The 17741-nt window shown below is 45.8% G+C and overlaps 2 protein-coding genes and 1 long non-coding RNA gene across 3 annotated transcripts in view; 1 reads left to right on the top strand and 2 right to left on the bottom strand.

Annotated features, from left to right (window-relative positions):
- The window catches only part of METAP1 (methionyl aminopeptidase 1), a 30507-nt gene extending 24661 nt beyond the window's left edge, over nucleotides 1-5846 (bottom strand). The window contains exon 1 of the mRNA XM_056326849.1: nucleotides 5684-5846. Coding sequence (XP_056182824.1) covers nucleotides 5684-5797 — 114 coding nt within the window. The 5' untranslated portion in view covers nucleotides 5798-5846. The remainder of the gene's footprint in view (nucleotides 1-5683) is intronic.
- A 460-nt stretch (nucleotides 5847-6306) lies between these two features.
- Nucleotides 6307-17595, bottom strand: LOC130143964 (uncharacterized). Its single transcript, XR_008819954.1, has 4 exons — nucleotides 16805-17595; nucleotides 14009-14088; nucleotides 8019-8126; nucleotides 6307-6538 (listed from the first exon to the last, which is right to left on the bottom strand). It is a non-coding gene; the product is annotated as an uncharacterized LOC130143964 (long non-coding RNA).
- The window catches only part of EIF4E (eukaryotic translation initiation factor 4E), a 20287-nt gene continuing 19161 nt past the window's right edge, over nucleotides 16616-17741 (top strand). Inside the window, exon 1 of the mRNA XM_056326901.1 lies at nucleotides 16616-16754. Coding sequence (XP_056182876.1) covers nucleotides 16737-16754 — 18 coding nt within the window. The 5' untranslated portion in view covers nucleotides 16616-16736. The remainder of the gene's footprint in view (nucleotides 16755-17741) is intronic.

Here is a 17741-nt window from a genome sequence, read left to right as displayed (position 1 = left end):
CTGTGATGAACTTCTGAAAATACCTATTCTACAGGGAAAAAAACCCAACAAAACAAAAAGAAAGGCAGCTAGAATCTAGACTGTGGGGACAGACTGGCTGTCTCTTTGCAGGTCATTATACCCTGAATTGTAATAGGCAAACATCTAGAAAACAGTGCCAAGCAGTATGCTGCATTTTAAAATATTCTGAGCAGGTGTTTTTAAACAGAATGTTACAATGTCCTTTGGAATGTAAAATTGTCTTGGGCTTAATTTGAAATCATGTAGTTTTGCTTAATGAGAACTCATTTTTAACCAAACTACCTTGAAGGTATGCAAAACAGAAGACAAAAAGCTTAAGTATGCCATTTAGCTTAAGAAAAATATCAAGTTACCAGTGATCTATATATTTAATGCAATATAGATTAACTGCCCATTTTATCCATAAACGCAAGTATGTTGAGGAATGCAATTGTTAATACATTTGATGTTAGAATAGAAGTTGCCTCCTTTTAGCATGCTGAACCCTATTCGTTTAGGTGCAGTACAAGCCCACAGAGACAGCCTCTGGCCTGAAAAAACTCAGTGCAAAATTCCCAAACTAACCTAAGCAGCATACACTACTAGTGAGTTTTTCAGAAGAGCTGAATACGTGCTTTCAGATTCAAATCCAAGGGAAGAACTTACATGCAGCACCTTGATATTAGCAGCTTTGGCTTTCTCCTTCATCTAAAGCCTGATCTCACCCAGAGACTCCTGGATCCCACATGACAGAACCCTTCCTTTGAGAAATCAACTGCATTTTGCAACTTTTCAGATTTACAGAGTTATACAAGTGATTTTTGAGAGTAATGAAGGAACAATGGAACAGAGAAATTAAAACTGGACCATCCTTTTTGTATATTGAAAACTAGCTCAGAAAGCCTGCCTGTAGGAGTCTGAAGTTTTAATTTCAGAAGCTTCTCAGGGCTCCATATTTGTGCCTCAACAGTAATCAGGCATTTGCCACAGACACAGGTATTTATGGTCATTTACAGGCAATTAAAAATGTCAGTTTCCTGGCAAAGGAAATCTGTCAAAAGATCTTCTAGAAGACTGTATCTGCAGAGGACCATAAAACCCATACGTGTTGCAGTTGGATCCAAGCAGCAGGTTTTAGCCTATTTTAGGCACACCAAAGAACACTGAACCAAGAATGAGACACGGCACTTACGTCTTATGGTCTGACATAGGAGAGGACAAAAAATAGTTTCATCCAGGTCCATTGATTCCTGCTCCCCACCTCCAACATACTGAAGGTGAAAGGAAATAGCAATGCAGGGGACAGGACACCATCACTCTTCAGGACCATGATTTTTCACAAATTGCTGTGACCTTGAGCATTCAAAGCTATCAAGGGCCCAGGTCTGTGTATCAGTGAAACTGTGCCTCCCAGAAAGGAATAAATCAGCATACAAACCCACTGGGAAGCCAGAGCAGCATTTCATCCTTGTCACTAGTATTTCAGAAGTCATACCCCACCTCAGATGGAAAGAGCCCTGCCAGTAGGTATCCAGTACTGTGAAAGAGATTGCTGCTGCCTGCTGTACCCTTCAGAGAAATCGCTTCCCTTCAAACACCTAAAACATAAGTCCAACCACTGCTCACATGCAGCAGACTTCACCATGTCATGGTCCTCACTTTTGACTCTATAACCAGATTACTTGGTACACCTGGGCCTCTTTGGGACTGACAACACATGGGCACACAAAGCAGGGAAGGACAACCATTCTCCTTGAATAATTTAGGACTACTATTCTGCTAACAATCTGTGGCCTCCACCTCTTGAAGGAAAAAAAAATGCTGCACAGGCCACTGGCTTTACACTAAGAGAATGTTTCCTCTGTGTGGCTAGAAATAAGTATTTCTGAATTTGGCTGCAGCAATGCCCCCACACCAACATCCAGTCCACACCACAGAAAAATTGAGACTACTCTGTTTCATCTGAGACACTTACAGAGATATAAATAGTATGAGAGGAAGTTTTCATGAAAGCAACACAAAATTATTAATAAGATACCAATTTACAATTAGAAAGTTCATATGAATGTGGTAACTGGAGATCTCAAGAACAGTTACTGATTTCCCTCTGTTTATCATTCAGCAGCTTGTAGAAGGCTCATAGAAGAAACGTGAATTGTGATTTTTAAACACAAACTGTTTATGTATACTACATAATTCTCACACAAGTGATGTGTATCTATAAATGCAGATTTCACAACAGCACATTCATCTTAGTAAGAGGAACAACACACTTGAGATGCTTGGCATCTGTGTTACTTCCACATTCAGAAGACACAGTGAGATACAGTCATTCAATCTAAGATAATAAAACACATGGAACACTGTAGTGAGTCTCTATAAAAAAAGAGAAAGCAAGACAGTGAAAGAATGTAGCTGGGGAAGAGGAAAGGGAAAACACAAATGACACTGGGGAAATCACTGTCTTCATACAATCTACTTGCAAAGTTCACTTTAATTCTGTATGTACAGCGACAAAAAAACTATGCTTAATCACTTGCCTCACTACACTGAGATTCTCAGTCTTGTACCTCCTGCATTATGTTCTCTTAGCAAACTATACGCTACTATTTATAATCCAAACACATTGCTTCATACTACCTTTCTACAATAGTTCACAATTTCCTATTGTTTATTCTTGGCACTGGAGAAAAACGGACAAATTTGGGTTTGGTGCTGATTGGAGTTTCGGCTGTATGAACAAGTCATTGTAAGCTTCCAAGCATACTAATCCACCTAGCATCCATGCCCATACGGATGCACTTACCCCTTGAAGCAATGCCAGGTAACTTGTCACCTCGCATCCTGCCCTCAGCCCAGAGTAAGCACCTGCACACCCATAGCTAACACCACTGCATTCAGTAAGGCCAGACTGACTTTACGGCTATGCCAAAACTGGGCCACAACAGCAGCATGCTCCTGAAGCACTGGTGTTTTATGATCTTGTAGTGCACAGCTTCAGGGAGCTAAACCAGCAAAAAAAGGTAATGCAACTGCTTTTCCTCCATTAAAAGAAAACCCTACAAACTGCAGAAGTGGCTCACCAAGAAATCAGGGCCAGCTTAATGGAAGGGGTAGAAATGTGCGTCATTAACAAGACCACGCCAGATATAATGCAGGCTGTGCTGTAAGGTGGAATAACATCCTAGGTACACTCACTAGCTTACTTAACAGTTATTTACATGTGTAATACCACAATGGAAAAAAAAACACCAAAGAGAACTTCAGAAAAGCTTCACGAATGCCAACCAGTCCGGTATTGTCAGCTGAAACTTGCTGGAAGTCAGAGAAAACATACTGGCTTTTAAGACTCCTTTGCCTGTCATATGCTTCATCTGAACAGCCAGCCAGGTTGTCAGCGGCACCTCACCTACCCTCCCGACCTTGGCTTGCAAGACACCCGTGGAGCACTACCGTGAGTCTCCTCCACTGCACACAGCAGATGATGGGGAGAGCTGGAAGCTCAGGGCAGCCCCATGCTGGACCCCACAGAAGGTACTAAGGGGGTCTGAAAGTCCTTACTGCAGGCTGAACACAGGGACTCTTTTCTCTCAGCGATGACATTTTTTTGTGCATCTTGAAAACAGGCTGCCATCAATTTCCTTCTCTCTCCTGTAACATGTAACCCCAAAACCCTCAAAGCACTTTTCATATGGGGAATCATTTTGCTTACCTACTTTACTGATCAGGACAGCAAGGACAGTGAGGAGGAACAAAACACCCAAGATCACTCAGGACTACAACTGGAATTCCCAGTTCAGTGTTTTATTTTCTAGGCAGCACAGTTTTACAGGCATGTAGCCAGTTATCCAGCAGCCTGTGTTAACCTAATAAATAGGTTGGGTAATTCCCCTTTTACCTTACAACAGTAGCAGGTATTTCAAAAGAATTAAACCTAACATATAGATAACAAGAATCTCGGCATCCTGTATGAAGTTAGCTGAGTTGGGGAGGGGACAGAGGGGAGCGAAGATGTTACTAGAACTCCTCACATAGACTTGTTTGGTCTGTTAACAAATGGCTTTGTCAACTAATATTTGTATACACTGAAGATTAATTTACCGTGAGTTTTACATCAGACATGCCAAAACGGGTAGTGAAATGCAGAGCAAATCCTACAAACCAGCTATAAGCACCACATAGGAAACAGAGACACAGAATTGTCAGAACAATTTCGAGTTGCAGTATATCCAATTTAGCATCAACTCCCAGCATTTGGCACCACAGATCTCAGGGGAAAGTACCAGAAGCCGTGCAGTGGGTGTGTTACACGCACGTGGGCAGCCTTCCCCTAGTCCTATGCAAACCATAACTACCAGTTTACAGCCTGACTCAGAAAAAACAATTCTCCAATTAGTAAATTAATCTGCTTGATGTGACTGAATAATTTTACTAAGTTCACCTACAAAACTTCAATTATTTTACCCCGAATTATAATTCTGACAATGAAGTTTGTGGTTACTCTTTGAATTAAACACAGACTTCCTCAGTGATGTTGACTGAAATGACATATACAAAAAGTTCAGAAGGACTAGGTCATGTATTTCACTGTGCATTTTAAAGTTACTAAAAAAATGAACAAAACCCCCCATTCAACAGCCGTCAGACAGTCCCTTCTATTTAAGTTAAGGACGAAACTATATTACCACTGTGGCAGCAAGTGAAGATAGCAGAGGCCTACAGAATATGTTTAACAGGAGTTGACAGTTGTACAACTGGCCTGACCTGAATCTCTCTGCTTGGTACACTCAAAGTGAGATATCCAAGGGCATTTAAAAAAAAAAAAAAAAAAAAAAAAGGAAAAGCACCAAATCATTTCCCCAAAAGCTCGTATTTAAACGAAACAGAAGATCTGTTTTCAGAGCAACAAGTCTCCCGGTGTTTATCAAAGCCAAGCAATTCCAGAGCCAGAGCCGATGCAGACACAGAAATGCACACGCTAGGATTTGATGAGCACGTCTCATTTTGTCCCACTAAGCCCTTATTTTTTTATATTTTTTTGGGGGGGGTGAAGACACGGGACGGCCACGGGACAACTTCCACACTTCCAGGCAGAGAAAAAAACGTGCACCCCCTCACGAACGCCACAGCTGCTCTCTAGAAGCGGGGTCCCGCTTCCCCCCCCCCCCCCCGCCAGGAAGCGCAGAGGGCTCCCGCCCCACCCGTGCCCAGCACCCCCAGGCTCCACCACCCCTCCGCCCCGTGCGGAGGAACTTTCTGCGGGGCCAAGCGGCGGCGCCCCCTCCCCAGAGCCCAAGGGGACCCCGCGGGCTGGCCGGAGAGCCCGGACGCCGAGGGCCGGGCCCGGGCGGGCGGGGGCAGGCGAGAGGAGCCGGCTCCTCCGCCTCGCCGCACGCCCGGAGCCCGGCCCCGCGCTCGCACGCCGGCCCCATTTGCTGACTGGAAATCTCATTACCGTCCTCCCCACCGCTCCCGTATTTCCTCCCCGCGAAAGGAGAGCGTTCCACGGAGCCCGGCAGCGCGGCGAGCCGCCCGCCAGAGGAAAACCCGGCCCGCAGCGTGGGAACGGGCGGATTCCCGGGGCGGCCGCCGGGCAGGCGAGCGGGGAGGGGAGGGGAGGGGAGAGGAGGGAAGGGGAGCGCAGCCCAGCCCAGCCGAGCCGCCGGCAGCGCGGGGGCCTCACCTGAGAGCAGAAGTAAGAGCCCTGGATGCCCAGCTTGAGGCAGGTCGGGCACTGCAGCTTGGCCTCGCTGCTGCAGCCGGCCGTCTCGCAGACGCGGGTCTCCACCGCCGCCATGCTGCCGGGCTGCCACAGGCGCGGCGCGGCGAGCGGCGGGGGAGGAGCCGCCGCCCGGAGGTGCCGCCGGCTGAGGCGGGCGGGGAGGGGAGAGGCCCTGAGCGCCGCGCCGCCCCGGCCCGCTCCGCCCGCCCTCCGTGCAGGCGCGGGGCGAGGCGGGGGAGCGGCGGCGGGAGGCGCAGGTGCCCTTCAGGAGCGGTAATTCCCGGGGAGGGGGGCCGGGGCCAGGTGGCAGAGGTACGGGGAGAGAGAAGCCAGGCTTCTAATCCCCCGCCTCCTGGCTCCGAGCCGCGTGGCGCGCTGTTAATAACTGATTTGTACAGGAGGTGTCAAGACCTGCTTTTTGCTTCGCGTTGCTGTTCCTCGGCGAGATCCTGCCGAGCGCCCGCGGTGCGCCGGAGGTGCAGCGGTGTTCGCTTTGAAACGCGGCTGGGGGGGGCGGCAGGCGGCCCCCGCGGGGGGGGGCGCCTCTGTTGTCCCCTCCTGTATTTCACCAGCGAGGCTGTGTGTCAGTTTTTTCAAGACATATCTTTATTTCAGGGTGGAGTGTTGGTGTGTAGGGCCGCCTGTGTAGTTTATCAGAATGCTTTTGCTCAGGTTTTGGCACTTGGTTGGGGGTGGGGGTGGTGGACCCCTCGTAAATTCAATATTCAGTAAGGCAGTAACTGAAATTAGACCAACAGGCTGCAGAGGCTGCAGAGTCGCGGTGGCGTTACCACAGGAAGGATGCTGATTTTCTTCCTGGAAAGAGAAAGATCAGATACCAATGGTCTGCCATAAACATAACTGTGATTAATACATAAATTTTATTTCTCCTATTTACATGGGTTGATCTTGAAGAAGATACTACCTGTGCCTACAAAGCGAACCGGGCTTATGTTCTCTTGAGTATTGATGTCAAAGCTATTTTCAACATGTATTAAAAAATCTCTAACCTAATGTCACTACAAAACACTTTTTACTGGTTTGTATGTCAAAGAAGTTGCTTTTACAAAGACCGTGGAGAGACGCCTGTCGAGTAGGAGAATAGCTGCAAAAGGCTTCGGAGCATGTATTTGTTAGATCCAGCCATTAGTGCTGGGATCTCGCTCCGTGTTTAAATCTCAATTGTTTTCCACTAGCTAGCTGGCACAGCCTATTATTTCAGTCAAAACTTTGCAGGATCAGATCCCCTTTTCCTGCTTTAGTGTCATTTACTTCAATGGAATGAAGTCAATCCTTATTCTGATCTTGTTACACAAAATAGACTCCTCATTTTCTGGCATAAAGATCCTCAAATCCCCATAAAGTGGGATTCCAAATCCAAACTATAACCTCAGTATTTTCTGCAACTGTGTTATATTCACGGTAGTCTTCTGGTCCCATCTTAAAAAAAAAAAAAAAGTATATATCTCCTAGGTTTAAAGGTCAAGTGAATTTCCGATTACTATCTCCAAAACAGAAAAGCATTCTTTTATCAAAATGAGTGTATTCATATAAAAATACTTGCTATCTTATGACAGTGTAATTGGTAAAGAGTGGCTAAGTAGCTCAGCTGATCATGGGACCGAAGCAACAGGTAATAGTGCATCTGATCCTAGTTTGTTGTGTGACAAAATACTTTCATTTGCATGCTCAAACAAATTAAAGAATTTGATGCCATGCTATTACTGAAATTTAATTGCTGATGGACACTGTCTTTCTGACAGTTCTCACCTTCATTTCTCTAGATCAGATAATACTTGTATGTGCCTATTGTTTGTAGAAAGAGAATACTGTGAGAGTGAATTAGGAAACATATCTAAGGTGCTTGTAAGATACAAAGATTACAACCGTTATTTTCTTGAATGAGTGAAAATAGCTATGTATTGTATTGATTTATGCAGCTTGTGCTGTGACAGCATCTAGGTCCAGATTCTGAAGACAGGCAACCAATTGCCAAGCAGCATAATGAAATATCTTCAAAGACACATTCAGAGACTGTGATTTTACATATTCTAAATCCAAGTCATTATTTAAGGTTTGTTTTAACCTTCCTAAAGTAAAATTTTACTGAACGGGCAGATTCACTCTTAAGTGATCCATGTTGCTAATAGGTGTACAGCCCATGAAAAATCAGTGCTCCTTTTCCAAGTATCCAAGAAATTAAGCTGCCAAGCAATGTGGGACAGGTACCTTTGTACATGTTAGTTGTCACTTTGTGCTATTTAAAGAACCCTAAGGAGTTGTAGACATCATTCACCTCGTTAAGTAGGGTTTACAAGTACTTGGTGTCACTGTCATGGTGTGAAAAACCTGAAGCATAGTGTTTGGTCTAGTCCAGTGTCTTCTGCTCAAATGTCATCTGCTGCTTGATGAGATTTTAGTATAATCACCATTAACAATTTAGGATAATTTACTAAACTTTATGAGTATTTAATACACATTTAATTTCATGTCTGGGTATAACTTTACAATTTATTCCTATTTATTTCTTTCAGTGTCCTTACTGGAACAATGTCAGTATATGTGCTCATTTTGTAGTAGTTGACAGTGATGCAGGTTAGGAAAAAAGAGGACTCCCAACTAGCAGACAAAGTTCCTTCTGTTACTCCATTTCTTTGCTGCCTTTCTAAAGCGCAAAATAAAAACATGCTGTTTCCCTGCTTGCTTGGAGAAGCCATGGATGCATATATCAATTAAACAATTTAAAAATATATGTAATTTAAAGAGCAGTGAGTCCCCTAATTGAGGAATTAACAAACTTGCTTACTTGTCCTCCTCAGTGTGGAAAGGACACAGGCTGCATTTTTGGGTCAACCTAGAATAACCTAGAATTTTGTTGTTGTTGTTATGATAGTGTTTACTTTTAAACAGCCCTGTATTACCATCCGCATAGTAAAAATTATGTGAGTTCTGTGGTATTTCAATGCTTTTGTTTTCCAGTTTGGCCTTGATTTTCTGATTTGAAAAGTGAACCAATTCACGCCTCCTGGAGGTCCATCTACTGCCATTTCCCATTATCTGGTGGCACACTCATTCTCACCAGGGAAGTTCATCAACCTTTGCTGTGACCTTCCCTGAGTAAAGCTCTTTTTTTTTCTGTCAGGCTTTTCATGTCACTTTCCAGCTGCCTGTCCCCCCGTGTCACAGACAAACACACACAGAGATGCATGAGTCAGAAATTTTACAACCCATTCATGATCCTTGATTTATGTTGGTGCTGTATTCCTGCTGTCCTCCCTCTGAAGTGATGCAAGGCTGGGAGCGCGTGAGATTAGCAAACAAGGGCAGAAGGAGAGGTCAGCAATGTGCTATGGGTCAGGCAGCTGTTGCAAAAAGGCTAGAGCAGCTGGCAGCTAAGACAGCTGCTGGTTAGGAAGAGAATGGCCACTGAATTTAACATTACTTAATTAAGAGAGTGCCTTAGCTCATGTTCCCCCTCCTCACTTGGCTTCTGTACATTGCACTAGTGGGGGTTGGGCAATCACACTTTCCCAGTGAAGCTCTTGGGTATGGTAGCTGTCTTCTGTTCAGGCTCATTGAAGACACAATTAAATGCTTCTTTGTTTAGTGATAGCTGACATAATGCAAAAATACCACCCAGGAGCTAGAGCACAAGGAAATGTGCACTATTATGGCTTGGCCAGATGGTGCAGGCACTTACTGAGTTTCTTGTACCAAATGCAATGGTTAATGTAGGTTGCATGTGTCTGTATGTGCACATAAAAAAGAAATTGCAAAACCATCACAAATGCACACAAAGACAAATGTCTCAAAGACGGCCACAGAAAAATAGGTAGCATGATCATAAAAAATAAGAGTGAAAGAGAGCCCTTGTAGGAAACAGTACCCACAAGAAAAGACAAACCTGCGGTCAAAGCAAACTAGTCTTACTATGGACAGAGAAAAAGACTTTATAAACATCCTTTGTAAATGAACAGAGTTGCCTTAAAGAAATACGTGTCTCCATTTTTCCTCTTTAAAAAATATGACGTGGGATTTTAAAGTCAGTCATGTTCTGTAAGTCAAAAGAAGTTGCAATGTATTTCAAGTCCCTGCATCACTTATTCCTTCTGTTGGTGGAGGTACAAACCAAACTACTGAAAGGCCCACTACAGCCACAGTTCAGGGTGGAGCAGCCTTACTTAAAACTGATTCCAAGCGTGCTTTCTGTATTGTGGTGAAAAGGAAGATCATGCATAATCTTTTGCTTTGTTTTGCTTTTGTTCAAGCTGCACTGCCGCTTGCAGCATACGTATTAATAGAGTAGATCAAAATTTCTGCTATGATTTAGGAGTGGTTCTCTCTGGATTCAATAACACTCTTCTGGTATCAAGAATCTTAAAATTTTCCAGCATATGCATGTGAAACTGGTTGTTTATCATGGGCCAAGAACAACGGGAAACAAGCTGCATCTTTTTAAGCAAAACAGTATTTTTTAGAAAGTGTTCCTATTTAATAAGTTGTAAGCTTTCAAGAGAGAATCCACTGCTTGTAATATGTGAAAGAATCCATGAATGTGTCTTGAGGTGATAAAAATATTTTTTCTTTATTATGGAAACACAATGAAAGTAATGGAGTGAAGTTCTGGCATGATTAATTCAATGGGAATGTTACTGATATCAACAGGGATTTCACCCAATTTTTGTCATCAAATCAAGGCCATAAAAGAAGGAGGCTTAAAGTAAAATACAGTATTTTGTTTCCACTTTAGATATCACAGACAACACTGAGACATTAAAGTTCAGGTTTCAAAATCAAACAAAGATGATCAGATTTTTAATCACATGAAACACAGTGGTTCCAAATCTGTTATATCACTGGTGTGAATGATCTGCTGCATTTCCACTCCCATCAATGAGATACAGGTGTGCAGATCAATTAGCGCTTGTACTTGCACACCCCTGACTTTGATATCACACTTCGCACAGTGAAACAGATGTTCCTAACAACTACTTGAATTCACACTGAAAACTGATAGAGCCCTAAAGTGTGTGATGATTACTGAAGATGAGATATTCAACTCATCTTTACTTCAGACCCTTATGGTTTTTTTTGCTATAACTTCAAAAGATGTGAAATTTCTGGATGTATCTATGATACCTCTTTGCCCTCTGTCTTAATTTTACTTTTGGTTTGAAGATATATCACTTGCAAGGCAGCCATACCACTTCTGAGGATCTTGTTTCTGCATGTCAGTGACTCAAAGAAAAAACTACAGTAGCTCATAATCCTCTCATTGCTATTATAAATTGTTGGGTAACTTCTGATGTCATCTTTAGAGGCTTTCTGCCCCTGTAACTCAACAAATCAAAGAAAAACATGTACAAAATCATAACACATGCTTACTTCCTATTTGCATGGTAATAAGGTAGGCCATGTTCTGTATTATTTTCATCTATCTTATTCAACACTGTTAGTAAGCGTACCTGTCTTATAGGGGACTTTATGCATAAGAAAAAATAAACAGCCAAATGCTCTATGACGTCCAGTATAATTTGGTGGTTAACACTCATTTACAGTTCTTCTCAGTAAAATGACATTCAAAGCTATAAAATGTAGGTCTGTACACTTGGTGTGCTGAGAATAAAAGTACAAAGTTAAATGCAGAAGAAGCTGAAGATAAAATGATCAGAGAGGAAGAGGATTCTGGATGGATTATCTATATTTATGTTAAGAGACTTAAAGGCAGGATTAAAACAGGCAAAGAATGTGCGTGGTTGCCAAACAAGTAGAATGGAATATCTGATCCATCTGGCAGCATATTAGGCAAATAAATAGGAAGGCTTATTAATTCCTACATTTGCATTAAAAAGTATGTGAAGAACCACTAGGAAACAAGTTCTATAAAACAGATCAAATGAAGAGTACATCACTGGACAAAAAAATAATGCTGTGCATGTATTGATGCACTTCATGAATGTACAAATAGATTATGTTCTTATTTTGCCACCGTAACATGGCTTAACATTATGCAACATAGGGAGAAATATTTTCTTTCTTAATTTTTGTTTTATCAGTGAGGATATGTCCCAATTATTTTATTTTGAAAACTTTTACAGTATTTATTTTATAAAACAGTATTGTAAAAGGTTAAGAACTTAAATATATTTCTGTTGTGTTTTCCTTTAGAGACATCAGGTGGCAGATAAAAACATTACTTAATTGAACCCTCTGCCTTTGTTAAACAGAAATCAAATCATAACACCAACATGAATTCCATGGCAGAAAAAATACTGCAGAAAATATACTGTTCCAATACATTTTCATTATAAACAATGGCCATTCAGCAATCTACAACCAAATACAGTAGAAGGCTGCTTTATTCCTTCTCCTAGTAGTAAAGAAACAACAAATACCGTGCCCTGCACCACCCTGTTGGCTTGGAGACCGTGGCCTGTCTGGAATCCTATAAAAATCCTGAAATCCTGAGATGAAGCCATTAGCCCGAGTAGCACAAGCCCTTCCCAGTACTTTTTCTGCTGGCATAGTCTGTCTGTGGATGTGGATTTGCTTGCATCTCTATAAACATTCTTCCAGTAACATTCTCACAGTACCACAGGCCCCCCGTAGGAGTTAACTGAGCCAGGCAACATTTTAGTCAGTGTTGGCCAGATTTCAGAGTCACAAGAAGTTCACCTCCCCTTAAAACCATTTAGGTTTTGGAAAAGCTGTTCTTGAAATCAAATCCAGTTAACAAAGTTATTAGAGATCAGATAATATCTGTATAGGCTAACATGTCAAGCCTAGAGGGAGATTTTAGAGGAGTACAAATGATAACTGACTTGTTCTATAACTAACCAACCTAATATTGGGTCTGGTTTACTAATAGTGAAATGCTAAGGAGGATCAAGTTCATCAGCAAGGGCAGAAAATACAGCAGGAACAGGAGACTTCGTTACTTCCATATGGGTTGTGCAAACGTTACACCTAGGTGTAATGCAGAGACTGACTTTTTAGACATTTTCGGCATCTTTTCCATGGAACAGCTTGTTAGAAAGCCCACAAGAAGACAGCTTTTGGCTTCACCCTGAGTAGCATTCAGGATCTGATTTGAAATCTCGTATTTGAAAAGCCATTCTGTGACAACTGCCTTAACATACTGTAATGCAGTATCATTACAGGAGCAGCAGCAGCCAAAACATTCAGCAGATTTGTCCTCAGTTTCAAAAAGAGGAACTATACGAGAGTTTGTTAAAAAAAGTAACTTCAAAAGTGCAGCTGAATTAAATTCCTAGAGGCAGAAAGGAAGCTATTTTAAAGACGCACATTTTAGAAACTTAATGTCTGTATGAACTTGGATTATTAAGAAAGGCTTGAGAATGGGAAAAAGGGAGACAGCACAGGTGAACCACAGGCTAAAGGAGGCTATTCGAAACAAGAAACTTTCTTTAAAAAAAGATGAAGTAATACTGAAATGAAAAAAATAGAAACAAAACACATATCTCTGTAGATTAAAAGTAAGAAAACTGTTAGATTGGGTCCCCTTGCAAGGAATCAAAGCTAATAATAAATCTTTCTTCCATCCTTAGGAACAGGAAGCCTTCCAGAAGTCTGCTGGACTAATTGATAACCATGGTATTAACAGGAGTTCTCAAAGAAAACAAGGCCGTTGCAGAGAAGTTAATGAACTATTTGAGTCAGTGTTCACCAGTGGATATCCTGGAAGTGGAAGGGATTTTGAAGAGAGAATGGATGAAATTGATAAAAATGAACAGTAAGAAACCACTTGGACCAGATGGAAATTGCTAACAGGTATGTGTGTAACTACAGTTTTTAAAATGTGCCAATACCTGGTGTCTGCAGGATAGAAAATGGGATGTCAGTCTTTAAAAAGTTCCATGGAAGAAAGGGAAGTCTGCTTGCTTTCCCTTGCAAATCAGTAGAAACTATGATGGGCAATACAACTAGTGGACATCTGGACAAATATGACCTACTTGGAAGAGTCAGCATGACTTGTAGAGGGAGATTCTGCCTTATGAATGTACTGAATTCTCTGAAGAGTCAACCTACATGTGGAGAAAAAGTGGCTTATACAGTCTGTGTTGCATTTCCAAGGAGTAACTCATCGGCTTCGGGCAGATAAGGGAATGCATACCTGCCTGAAGCATTTGGAATATTTATCTCCAGTGACATGTTTCTTTCTCCCCTAAACAGCTGTTTCTCTCACCTCTTCCCAACAGCTTCCTTACCTTCCTGGTTCCCTTAAAACTTAGTGCTGAATAAGGTTCATCTCAATCCCTCCATTACCTCCTTTTAACTTCCTCTGTTCTCAGGAACGTAACTTCTTACTTCCTTTCTGTCATGAGATGAGCAATACTGTCCTGACCCTGCAAAGTGATTTCAAATAAGAGAGTTTTAAAGAGTAGATTTTTAGGAGTTGAAAGCATTTTAACCACTATAATTACAAACCCTCTGTTCCTCATGCTGCATCTCCATTTCTAGGTCACCCTGAAGAGGGGATACTGCATGGACATGCAGGAATGAACCTGGTCTCACAGCCTGAAAACATCCTGCTTGCTAGCAAACTCTTTAGCAGGTAAAGCAGAACGGATGCTTGCAGAGACCCTACCAGACTTTCTGTGACAGGAACATTTCAAAGGAAAATGAAATGCCTGTTTCTGGAGGCTCACAGGAATTCAGCGCCGCTACAGCCTTTTCTCATGGAACCAACTTAGAGCTCAAACTTACTGTTATCCCTCTTGTACTGCTGTATTTCTGCGGTTCATCTGATCAGGTGTCATTTTTGCTCATGAATAGCAGTCTAAAGTATCAGCTCTGCTGCACTGCTTAAAGATACCATTTCTTAAAATAGCTCCATTTAACTTTCAGACCCTTTTTGTAAATTAGGAGTGCTGTGGCAATTCAGATATCCTTTACAGCCTTCCAGTCTTCTGTGGAACCATCAAAAATTTCAGCTGTGGTAGGTCTCATTTTGTGCTTTACCCTGCTATTTGCACACAGCAAAGCAATAGTTTTCTTCCATAGTGGCTGGAATAAATTTCTCAGAACTTATAATTCATTTATTTGGGGGCCAGTGTCTGGGGAAAACGTAGCTGCTGCAAACCCTGTAGTTATTATGGTCAGAAATAGAATTCTAACTGGTGGTGGAAAGAGCGAGAGCGCCAAAACTGGAGAAAAACATCAGCAATGTTAAGGCCTCTTGGTTTTCAAATAGCAGCCCTTTTTTTAAAAAAAGCAGTCTGTCTTTTCCTCTCTTTGAGAGGGCTCTACCTTTCAGGATTCTGTATTTTGAGATGTTACGTTCCCAACAAACAGGAACAGGCATGATTGCTCTCCGAGAGTCACAGCTTTTTAGTAAACTAGAGTTGTGTACTGACACGCAAATGCTGAATGTAAGCCTGCCTCTACTTTCAGACACATCCTGACCAAACGAAGAAGAGACATCCACATGGCAGTTCATGTGCAGACATGACAGCAGAAAAAGCCCACAATGGGCCCTGGCCCACCAAGTGGTGGACATTTGGCTAGAAGACAGTGTGCCCAGGTGAGCCTCACAGTGCCTGAAAGTACCAGATGGGCTTAAGAATACTGTGTCCCATGTGCTGAGGAGGGAGCTGACAGCATCTGGAGCTGTCCCTAGGAGATGTGGTGCCCATGCGGACCTTGTACACAAGGGTCCTTAGAGCCAAGTACAATTCTTCACACTCCAAACGAGTATCTGTTTGGGGAGTCTGTTGTGCACCAGATGAGATGTGCCTGACAGCTGAGGATTTCTGTGCCTCATTTGCCAACAACCAAAGCAAGCACTGGGGTGGTAGTGCTGTACGCCTGTGCCTGGCCGGGTTGTGCTTCTGTGTCTGGAAGGGGCCTGTGTGAACGGTACCTTTTCTGGCTCCCTGTGGGACAAGAGGGAAGCTGGGGCATGAGCCAAGAGGCATCTGCAACACACTTCGACCCAGCCCCTGATGTAGGTGATCGAACCAGGTGTCCAGGGCTTGGCAGTTTCCTCGTTCAAAGCTTCAGCACCCTTAACGTCAAACCTGTGTAATCCTTCCTTGGCTGGGGAGTGCTTCTTCCTTCCCCTCTCCCACACACCTCTGACGGCTCTACTGCCAGGCCTGGGAAGTGGGACACGGTGGCTGAGAGTAGCACGGGTTTCCACGTCTGCATCCTTTAACGAGGAAAAGGTGCTAGATGGGCTGGGTCAGCCTCTGTTGACAGCAGCCTTCCTGCAAGGCTGAGGAAGCAAGGGGAAGAGATGGGAAGTGCAGCTCCTTTTCCCCATACCCTGTGCGCTCCCATTTCCCCGCGCAGGGAAGGCGTTCCCAGCTCCCAGCTTCACCCACTGCTGTCCCGCACCCCCCACGGGGAGCCCGGCCATGCCCAGCCGCAGCCACCCGCCGGGTCTCGGCTTCGGGGAGCCTCGGGTCCCGCCGCCCGTTTGTGCCCGGGGAGCCGCCGCCACCGGCCGTGTACTAGCGCGGCGGCCCCGCGCAGTCAGACGCGGAACCGGCACAAGATCCGAGTGAGATGAAACAAAGCGCGTGGCTGAAATCACGAGACCCACCCACAGCGAGCGGCAGCGGTGCCGTTACGGCTCCCCCCAGGGACACGGCGGGCAGCCAGAGCCGCCTCCGCTGCGAGCAAACCGACCGAGCCGGGCCAGCGCACAGAGCAAGACGAGTCAACAACGGCAACACGAGGCGGCGGGCTCCAGGCGCACGCTCACATGTGCCCCGCGCGGCGCCGAGCCCCGCCCCCTCCGGCCCGCCTCTTCCTGGTCACGTGACGGCGCCGGCAGCACCGCCTCTTCGAGGCGTCACCGGCGCTCGGCGACTACAGCTCCCGGCAGCCTCCGCGCCCCGCCTGGGACCCGGTGGCCGGCGCCTCCCCTCCCCCTTCCCAAACGGCCGCCGGGCTCACGTGACCGCCGGGCGGCCAACCGGGTTTGAACCTGGGTTTGTTACCCGCCCTCTTCCCTCCCGCAGCGCTTCTGCGATCAGATCGATCTAAGATGGCGACGGTGGAACCGGTGAGTGTTTCATTCCCTTCTCCCGCCCGCCTTTCTTGCTCTTTCCTCACCCTGTCCCCGCTGCCGCCTCCTCCTCCTCGGGCTGTGGCCCTCCTGGTGGCGGTGGGCGCCTGGCCGGACGGGGGGCGGATGGGTGCTGGGGCGCGGGCAGCGAGGCGAGATGAGGCCGGCGAGGAGCGCACGCACGCAGGGGGACGGAGCGGGGGGAGGGGGAGCAGGAGGCGCCGGCCGGAGCGGGGGGGGAGGGGCGGGCGGCCGCCTGAGGGCCGGGCTGGCGTCGCCGTGGGGGGCCCTGGGCCGGGCCGGCGGCGGACCCGGGCGGGCGGGAGGGAGCGAGGCCTGCGGGCCGGCGGCGCTGGCTGCCGCGCGGCGCCCATTGTGTCGCGCCCCGCCCGCGGCCCCGTTGCTCGGCCCGACCTGGCCGCCCCCGCGGCGCTGCGGCGGGCGGGGGGACGGCGGGGCCGGAAGGTGCGGCGAGGAGGAGCAGCCCCGAGCGGCGGCGGCCCGGCCCGGCTGCCCGGCGGGAGGCTCTTCGCCGCGCTTGGCGCATGTGGTGCGGTGGGGGTGGCCATGTTGCTTTCCGCTTGGGGGGGCCGGTGGGTTTGACTTGCCGGTCACCGAAGGGGCGGCTCTTCCTCGCCGGCCGGCGAGCGCCCTCCTGGTAGGCGGGGAGCGGCGGAGGCGTAGCGCCGGGCGGACGCGTAGCGCCGGGCGGACGCGGCGCCCGGGAGCCCGCGGCGGGGCAGGCGGCGCGGGGCCGCTGACCCGCGTTGAGGAGCTGTGCGCTGCCAGGTGCGCCGCTCGGGGCTTCGGCAGCCGAAAGAAGAGAACACTGTGACTGGTAAGACGCGCGGCGCGTTGCGAACGAAGTTGGTGTTTATCGGTTGTGTCATCTTTCTGGATCACAATGGTATTTTTTTATTAAGGCTTTTTTATAGTTTTCATTATAATGAACTACTTTTTTCCCCGTTATTAAGTTATGTTCAG

This window comes from Falco biarmicus, chromosome 1, assembly GCF_023638135.1.
Source record: "Falco biarmicus isolate bFalBia1 chromosome 1, bFalBia1.pri, whole genome shotgun sequence".
Lineage (NCBI taxonomy): Eukaryota > Metazoa > Chordata > Aves > Falconiformes > Falconidae > Falco > Falco biarmicus.
This window is presented reverse-complemented; position numbering and strand designations above follow the sequence as displayed.